Source organism: Xyrauchen texanus, chromosome 1 (assembly GCF_025860055.1).
Source record: "Xyrauchen texanus isolate HMW12.3.18 chromosome 1, RBS_HiC_50CHRs, whole genome shotgun sequence".
In the NCBI taxonomy this organism is placed as follows: domain Eukaryota; kingdom Metazoa; phylum Chordata; class Actinopteri; order Cypriniformes; family Catostomidae; genus Xyrauchen; species Xyrauchen texanus.
In genome coordinates, this window is record NC_068276.1 from 12384670 (window position 1) to 12394711 (window position 10042).

Below are 10042 nucleotides of genomic sequence, written 5' to 3' on the forward strand. Positions count from 1 at the left end.
GTGAAGAGATATTTGCAGAATTTGACAAAAAATGTAACGTTTTTAAAGAGAGTAGTCTCAAAAAACTCATGGCAATTTTTATTACATCCGCAACCCAAGTTCAAAAAACTCATCTGAACATTTTCTGATGTCTAGACTGTATCTGCAGGTTTTTATGATTATACATACAAGTGATTTGATTTACTGGCAATAACCAATTCATGTGTGAAGATCAATGTCACGATTTCACTGCAAATACCATGTCAGCAATGCTGGAATAATTGCTGCATAACAATCTCGATTTGTAGCCTGTCAGCAACAGTGGTAACAGTTCAAAGCCATTATTTTATATCCCGATTTCACTTATCATTCCATTGTGGAACTAGAAATAACAACCTTAAAATTCCCACAACTATAACATTTTCATGACTGAAAACCCTGTAATTTCCAATTATCTGTAGACAACAATTAGGGCCAAAGTATTTAGCAGAGATGGGCCACTTCTATTAAAATGAATTGGAGAAATTGGAGCACCCAACCAAAGCGCTCTAGAGCCCAATGGCTGTACAAAGGAAGTCCCACCAAACCATTCAGATGCAGACATTGCCTGCCAATCGACTCGCTGCTGCACATTAGCTATACAAGCCGTGATAATTGCGTGTTTGAGGTAAAGAAGCACAATTTATGATAACAGTCTCATCACATTTTACTGCTGATTTGAAATATGTTCTTTGATCGTAGTCTTTATCAACTGTTTTTGAAATGTCTGTGTTCTCTCATTCAAGTAGTTAGGAGCTGCACTGTCATGACTGGTAATAGCCTCCCAAGAGAGATACAAAGATGGCCGACAGTGGACTGACTTGCTAGAAAGACATTGTTAGGGCCCTTGAGGTGATGATTGAACAAATACTTATGACTTCACTAAAGGAATTTTGGTGCTAACAACGAACACGTCTCTGGTGTATGTGATGTTATACACTCGCGGTGTTTGTTAGTTGACCCAATGATCCAAGATGGCGGCGCGGTAGCACGCAGCGGCCACTCCGGATCCACAATGGTGCTATTTTTGTTAAAAAAAGCCCGCCTTTTGCAACACATGGACATCGGAGCAACCGGTGTTCGTGCCTACCATCGCCAGACACTACTGAAATATAAGACTCATGCAAAAACCAAGCTGCATGATGACCTACAGGAGGCGCTACGCGTACTCGGCTTGCTGCGGAGACCAGGCCTCCAGCCCTCGGCGTCGCCTGATGCCGGTGGCCGGGGGAGAGGACGTCGTAAGCGGTGTGCGAGAAAGCGGAAGCGCAGAAAGAGGGCGGGGGTCCATGCTAGGCTAAAAACAAACCCTAGCCGGCCGGCTCTCCCATCTATCCTGCTCTCAAATGTTTGCTCCCTGGACAATAAACTGGACTATATCCGACTCCAGCAGGCTACGCAGCGTGAGTTTAGAGACTGCTGCGTCTTTGTTTTCACGGAGACGTGGCTCAGCGACAGAGTTCCGGATGCCGCCATTCAGCTAGACGGGCTCGCCTCGTTTCGTGCCGACAGAAATACAGCTCTCTGCGGTAAGACTCGCGGTGGTGGCTTGTGTGTTTACATCAACACGGAATGGTGCAAGAACTCTATGCTAGTCTCTAGTTACTGTTCATCGCTGTTGGAGCTTGTGACTGTTAGATGCAGACCTTTTTATCTACCACGGGAATTCACCACTGTTTGCATAACCGGAGTTTACATTCCCCAGCGCTAACGCTAAGGAAGCGCTCTGTGAACTGTATGGGGCTATGAGCGAACTGCAGAACGCTCACCCCGACGGACTGTTTATTGTCGCCGGAGATTTCAACCATGCAAATCTCAAGACAGTGCTCCCTAAATTCCATCAGTATGTGGACTTTGCAACGAGAGGGGCGAACGCGCTTGATCTTGTTTACACAAACATCCCAGGTGCGTACCGGGCGGAGCCCCGCCCCCACCTCGGCTACTCAGACCACATCTCTGTTATGTTAATTCCAGCATACAGACCGCTCATCAGACGCACAAAACCGCTTCAGAAGCAGGTGAAAACCTGGCCAGCAGGAGCCATCTCTGCTCTTCAGGACTGTTTTGAGTGTACTGACTGGCACATGTTCAGGGAGGCTGCAACATATGGCGATTCTACCAACTTGGAGGAATACACAGCATCAGTGACCAGCTACATCAGCAAGTGCATTGATGATGTCACTTTCTCCAAGACCATCACCACACGCTCCAACCAGAAGCCGTGGATGACTGCGGAGGTGCGCACGCTGCTGAGGTCCCGAGACTCCGCCTTCAGAGCAGGCGATAAGGCAGCCCTAAGAACAGCTAGGGCCAAACTGTCACAGGCAATCAGAGAGGCAAAGCGCGCACACGCCCAGAGAATCCACAGTCACTTCCAGGACAGCGGTGACACGCGGCGCATGCGGCAGGGCATCCAGGCCATCACCAACTACAGGACAACATCAGTTGCCTGTGACAAAGATGCCTCCCTTCCAGATGCGCTGAACAACTTCTACGCTCGGTTTGAAGTGCAGAACGACGTGATGGCGAGGAAGTCCACCCCTCCTCCCAATGACCAGGTGCTCTGTCTTACCACAGCAGATGTGAGGAAAACTCTACGTAGAGTCAACCCACGGAAGGCTGCTGGACCAGACAACATTCCTGGCAGAGTGCTCAGAGGATGTGCAGACCAGCTAGCAGATGTTCTTACCGACATCTTCAACATCTCTCTGAGCAGCGCCGTCGTTCCAACGTGCTTCAAGGCCACCACCATCATCCCCATGCCAAAGAAGTCTTCAGTGTCCTGCCTCAACGACTACCGTCCCGTCGCACTTACACCCATCATCATGAAGTGCTTCGAGAGGCTCGTCATGAGGCAGATTAAGACCCAGCTGCCCCCCTCACTAGACCCACTGCAGTTTGCGTATCGTTCAAACCGTTCAACGGACGATGCCATCACCACAACCCTCCATCTGGCCCTCACCCACCTAGACAATAAGGACTCATACGTTCGAATTCTGTTCATAGATTTCAGCTCAGAATTCAACACAATCATTCCCCAGCACCTGATTGGAAAGCTGAACCTGCTGGGCATGGACACCTCCCTCTGCAACTGGATCCTGGACATCCTGACTGGGAGACCTCAGTCAGTCCGGATCGGGAACAGCATCTCCACCACCATCACACTGAGCACTGGGGCCCCCCAGGGCCCTCACGGCCAGACTGTGTAACAGCTTCTTCCCCCAAGCCATCAGACTCCTCAATACTCAGAGACTGGTTTGACACACACACACGTGTCCTGAGTTGCACTTTAATTACTGTCACTTTATAACTGTCTGCTACCTCAATAACTGCTATGTGCATAGAACATTATCTCATAGTATGTTATGTTTACAGTCATCTTTTTGTACTACTGAGTACTGGTCGGCGCTGTCCTGTTCATTGTCAGTAATTTGTTGTACTGTCCTGTACTTTTTGCACGTGCACTTTATATAGGTATATATAGGTAGTTTATATAGGTATTTTATTTCGTTGTGTAGTCTCACATGGTCCTATGTTGGTCCTTTGTTGTTTTTATGTAGCACCATGGTCCTGGAGGAACGTTGTCTCGTTTTGCTGTGTACTGTACTAACTGTATATGGTTGAAACGACAATAAAAACCACTTGACTTGACAATCACAGTGACAACAGAACTGATCTATATCAGCAAATCAAACAGTTACACCCCTTATGTTTCAGATAATTACTAAAATCGATAAATGAATATTCTCTCATGATTTACTAACCCTCATGCCATCCCAGATGTGTATGACTTGCTTTCTTCTGCAGAACACAAATAAAGATTTTCAGAAGAAAATATCAGGTCTGTTGGTCCACACACTGCAAGTGAATGGTTGCTAGGACTTCGAAGCACCTTTCTATTTTTTTAATTATAAATCTCCATTTTCACATGAAAAAAAAGTTTCACATGAAAGTTAAGATTTATAGTAAAAGACAAGGACTCATTGGTCAAACTCTTTGGTGAACTATCCCTTTAACAACATTCTATCTATAAAAATTGTAACATATACATATATATATATATATATATATATATATATATATATATATATATATATATATATATATATATAAAAAATTAAGAGTGTGGCCCTTGAGGGTACAGGAATCCAGCTTAATGGATCCAGCATAATTAAAATATACTATATTGAAAAAATCAAGGAAAATGAAATGATCAAGTCAGACTTTTTTTTTTGTCATACATTTTATTTTGGTCCCTAAAAGACAGATTAGTCAAAGAGTCCGAATCCCATGTCGTCATCGGATTCTTCAGACTCCTCTTTCTTCTCTTCTTTCTTCTCCTCCGCTGTAGAGGGACAAGAGAGAAAGACGTTAGATCCAACCTTACAGGATCTACATGGAGACACTGTGCAACATTCCACATCAACCCTTGATTAGTTCACATTCAGTTGATTGGTTGCAGATTACAAAGTCATAAATTGTGTGTTACACTAACAAGAACAAGGACAATAACAAAGGCCCTGTAAGATTAAGAGTGCATGTAAGTTTAGTTTGACCCGGGGCTTAAAGCTGCACATTAATACTACAAAAAACCTCCAAAACTGTCCATAATTTCAGTTGGAAAAAATCAGAATAGGGATGTGCAAAACCCCACATATTGTAAATTTATCAGTGAGTTCAATGAGTGAATAGATATGTGAGGCTCTGTTAAATCAGTCTGGCATCAGGTTCACACGACTCTGATCAGATGAGTTTCTTAAAGGAAGCTGAGTGGAAGGGTCTTCAACAAAGCTCATTATGGGACATCCAAAAAATACAGCGATAGCAAAAAATCTGTTTCCAAGTTGGGATGGGTCACTGTGGTCAACTGTACATCAAAGGGCATTTCCAACAGTGATATTTGCATTTGCAGGAACGGTATATATCAAGCACACTAAAGAGAGAGAGAAAAAACAAACCTGCAGGGGCGGCAGCAGATCCTCCAGCGGCTGGTGCAGCAGAGCTGGAAACTGCAACAGCACCACCTGATGGCACACTGGCCAGTTTACTGAAACCTGTTAGAAAGTGACAAACACAAACACTGAAGATTTGTTCAGACTAGAGAATAGCAGTGACAGTCTTTCATAACTAAAGGCCAAGTATCCATGTTGCTGTTCGCTCGTCGAATAGTATGCGTTTGGGGTGAGCGATAGGACCAAAATCTTATTTCATGATATGAGTAATATTGCCATGATAAGAGTATATATCGAGATATAGTAATGTTTCTGAAAAAACTATAAAAATCGATTAACACAATAAAACAAATTGTAAGGCCTATTTTTGGAAAATAAATTTTTGATCTGGCCTGCCCAATTCCCACTGTTTACTAGGTCCTCGTGGTGGCCCGTTTACTCACCTCAATCTGGGTGGCTGAGGACAAGTCTCAGTTGCCTCTGCTTCTGAGATAGTCAATCCGCATCTTATCACGTGGCTCGCTGTGCATGACACCGCGGAGACTCACTGCATATGGAGGCTCATGCTATTCCCAGCGATCCACGCACAACTTACCACACGTTCCAATGAGAGCGAGAAACACTAATCGCGGCCACGAGGAGATTACCCCATGTGACTCTACCCTACCTAGCAACCGGGACAATTTGGATGTTTAGGAGACCTGGCTGGAGTCACTCAGCACGACCTGGATTCAAACTCGTGACTCCAGGGGTGGTAGTCAGAGTCAATACTTGCTGAGCTACCCAGGCCCCAATAATTAATATTTTTTAAATGAAAACTACATCCTCTTATATAATTTTCTCTTTATAAATAAATTTATTTTGACCATAGTTTTAAATCATCCTTACCATAATACTCCATTTCACATTATGCTACATTTCAGTCTGATATGTTGTTGACCAACATTATACATTTTCCATAAGAAATTCAAGATCTTTTCAAAGCAAAGTCACAAAGAAATTATTACATAATTTTAGCAAACAATTACGAAAATAACGTATCTTGCAGAAAATATATTTCATATATATTAAGATGACGGAATTAATGCGGAGCACACTTTTGGCTTTCATAATATTCTAGCATATTTCACTTGTGATTATCATCGAGCAACATTTTGCAGATTTACATTTTCTAATCCGTGTTGGCTTTTGTGAACCGACACAACAGATGTCGCACCTGTTTTAATAACAAGCTCCCCTTAAATTTCTTGACTTTTCTATTGATCATATCAGCAATAATCAAATGGAGAAGTACAGATGTGCAGTCAAGCGCAACTTGCCATTTTAAAAAGATGATCCAGGAGTCTAGAGCACTACTACGCTGTCCTGGCAGAGTGTCAGATCACGATGGACTGCTGCATCCTCCACTATAGAGCACACAGAATCAGCCCGCAAAATCAGAATTGCAAAGTATCTGCAGAGAGTTTGTGGGCGCTTTTGCGCCATTGCCTGATCTGCATAATTCCATTAATGAATCTGCCATTAAACCAGCATGAGCAAATACCCGTCAATTTTACCAGCTGCAACTCACTCCCTGCTCAAGCCTGGTTTCAGTCTTACGTGAAGTGTGCCCATTGATAGATACGACTATCGATTTACCCTTAATATTGTCGCCATGATATAAACCGTCATTTGATCAGATTTTTGACATGCTGACCCATATGCCTGCTATTTACTGTACCAAAAGAGTATCACAAAACAGTGTAAGTGCTGTTCATCAAATGCATTCAAATTTGTTCCAAGTCAAATATGACTGTATACTCAAATGCAAAACAGTTGATAGGACACGATCCGACACAAAAAGCAGAAAAACTAAGTATGCCCGGGCCTTAACTCCAGTTAAGTGGTTCCCCCTTGGGATCAAGTCTGATCTCATCCCACATCTGTACACATCCACCCATTAAAGAAATTGTCCAGGAATTACATCATTATTACCCTCATATCATTCGAAACTCCCCAACCCCATAGAACACAAATGAGAATTCTGAAAAAGCTCTGTTCAAAGAATATTCCGGGTTCAAAACAAGCTCAATCAACAGCACTTGTGGCATAATGTTGATTACAACAAAAAATTATTTCAACATCCCTACTTTGGACACGCTTTCTGTTAATTGTAACCACAACGTTATGCTATGTGTCTATTTTTCTTAAATGCTCCCAACTCAATAGTGCCTAATGTTAATTTGATTACTTGTGTGAGGTTAGCAAATAAACAATGTTTATCTACCTGATGTAGTAGTTTATTTTAATGCGGGTGAGGTTCTGATCACGATCTTTATGTTAAACGGGTCGGGTACAAAATGTAATTTGTGCTGCTGTCAGATAACAGGTTGGGTGTTCTGCGGGTACTGGTTTACAAAAGATCCTTGCAGGACTCTGCTACAAACACTTTTTTATCTCAAAGTGAAGATTGTGTTCAAGACAAACAAAAAAAAACTATGAGAGTGTGTAACAAGGAGTATTCCATATAAAATTAAAAAAAAAAAACAGCAGCTTACCTTGGGCAATCACTTCCTCTACATTTTTGCCATTGAGTTCTGAGACTACCTACAATAAAGGCAGATAGACAAAATAAGCACAATTTCTAGGTAGGCCAACAGACAGTATGTCACACCATTTGAGAGTTTGTAAACGGCTTCAAAAGGCCAAATAGTTTTACCATGTCCATGCGGGTGTTGTCAGCCTCAATGCCGACACTCTCCAGGATCTTCTTGATGTCACCAGTGCTTGGGCTCTCTTTGCCTCCAAGGGCAGCAAGAAGATAAGCAGCCACGTAACGCATCTTAGGAGAAATTGATAAAGTTACACAAGTTCTCAAAAAACTGAAACGGCAACCGCATTTATAAACAATATATACAAGTGTTAAATACACCAGCAGCTCTCAACTGGTGGGTCACGGGTGATGCTAAAAAAATGCTATACAATTCAACCAACCACGTCATTGTGTACTGTTAGGACTACAATAGACTTCACTTGTAACAAACCAAATCTATTCCATTTTACTTTTAAGTTTGTGGCATGTTAATCATTTAGTGTATTATTGGGGCATCTTAAGTTAATACATATTAATGTTTGGTTTTAAGAACATTTTCAGCTTTAGTCCAATAATTTGAGTAGTGTTGAGTCACCAGTGGATGTCCAAAGTAAAACCAATGTCCTGAAACAAAGCAAATTGAACTTCTAATGTGTCTACTCAAAGGTATATATTAAAGGGGGTACTGTTTATAATAGGAACTTCAGTTCCTATAGGACTATTATAAATACACTGCCGTTCAAAAGTTTGGGGTCACTTGACTGAAATGTTTCTCATGATCTTAAAAACCTTTTGATTTAAAAGGCATATGCTTAAATGTTTGAAATTAGTTTTGTAGACAATAATATAATTGTGCCAACATATTTATTACAAAACAAAAATTTGATTAAAAAGAAAGGTTGGGAAATGGATGACTTTATAATAAAGAACGGCATAATAAATAAAAGCAATTAATAAGTGCCCAGAATATAGATGGGAACTCCTTCAATACTGTTTAAAAAGCATCCCAGGGTGATATCTCAAGAAGCTGGTTGAGAAAATGTCAAGAGTACATGTCTGCAAATTCTAAGCAAAAGGTGACTACTTTAGTCACAACATATTTCCCATAGTTCCATTTATGTTATTCCATAGTTTTGATGACTTTACTATTATTCTAAAATGTGAAAAATAATAGCAATAAAGAATGACCCTTAACCTTTGACCGGTAGTGTACATCTAGAATACACTGTATCCACAAAATAGTTACACTCAGGACCTTAAGGAGAAAAATTTCCCCATTGAAACCCATTAAAACTGCAATATTTAATCCCAGTGCCATTAAAGCATAAAATCATGAATTCTATGATATTGTGCTTTCATTCAGGAGCCCTGGCTACAAAAATGTTTCCCCTCATGTTTAGCCTATAGAGCAAATAAGTACTTTTTTCCTATTTTCTGTTTGCTGTATTAAAGAGTACTGCAGGCCAACTGAATAAATGAAGCAGCTAAAATTGTGTAGGTGTGTTGATATGGATGTCAGAGTGCGTTTTGTGTGTGTATTGAGAAATTGTGTGTGTATGTGTAAAAACAACAATGACATTATGCAAACAAACTGACATTTGAGGGTTGAAACCTTGAAAATGAATGAATATTTGGTAGTTATGATCAGGACTGATGTTGGTTAAAAAAATTAACTAATTGAAATTATAAAATAATATGAATATATAGTATTAAGACAGTTTCTTTTAACGCGGACATTTTTGTCCTCCAAGGACCTCTGAGTAACTTTATATTGACGCACAAGCGTTAAACAAGACTTAAACGGAGCTCTTCATACGAGTAGTATGAAGGAGTGATAATAATATTCAGAAAACCACATGGCAGATTCTGCTACTGCTAGCTCCCTGTTGATCAATCACAGCCTTTATTAGTACATCGCCCTGGGAAGATGAAGACCTGACGGTCTTTATGGTTTCGAATCAATGCATTTGTCTCTGGTTTGCCATCTATCTGTTTGTTAAATCAGTGTTTTTATTCACTCACTTTGCAGAGAGAGGGAGTCTCGAGCGTTCACTAGCGAGCTCGTGCAGGCGGAAAGGAAGAGGAAAGGCGGCGAAAATCGGAAATGCGACGCGGTTGATGAGGTCACATGTGATGAGCCAATTGAGAGGCCGAAACGCACGTCGATCACCTGGGAGGGGGCGGAGTCTGTCTCTCTCGGTTCGGGATTGGCCGGATACACATGTAATTACAATATAAAATCAATAATAATTAAAAAATAACAAATACAAATATGAAATTTTTAACATATGTTTTAAGAAACTATTCTATTCTATTCTATTCTATTCTATGAAGTAAAAAAAAAAAAAAAAACGGCCAGCAGAGACCGTTGTTTATCATCATATAAACCTGTGGAATAGATTTCTACTAAGCGCCTCTCGAGCACCGCGCTTTCTTTTCATTAAGGTATATAGGGGAGACTGGGTCTAGTTGTCACACTTTAACCTCCAGTGAATATTTC

The 10042-nt window shown here is 41.2% G+C and overlaps 1 protein-coding gene across 1 annotated transcript; it reads right to left on the bottom strand.

Annotated features, from left to right (window-relative positions):
• Positions 1-4242: 4242 nt before the first annotated feature.
• Positions 4243-9638, bottom strand: LOC127647323 (60S acidic ribosomal protein P2-like). The gene is made up of 5 exons (XM_052131495.1): positions 9565-9638; positions 7669-7791; positions 7508-7556; positions 4977-5072; positions 4243-4363 (listed from the first exon to the last, which is right to left on the bottom strand). The coding sequence occupies exons 2-5, from the start codon at positions 7789-7791 to the stop codon at positions 4287-4289; spliced, it is 345 nt and encodes a 114-aa protein (XP_051987455.1). The 5' UTR covers positions 9565-9638; the 3' UTR covers positions 4243-4286.
• Positions 9639-10042: the final 404 nt, after the last annotated feature.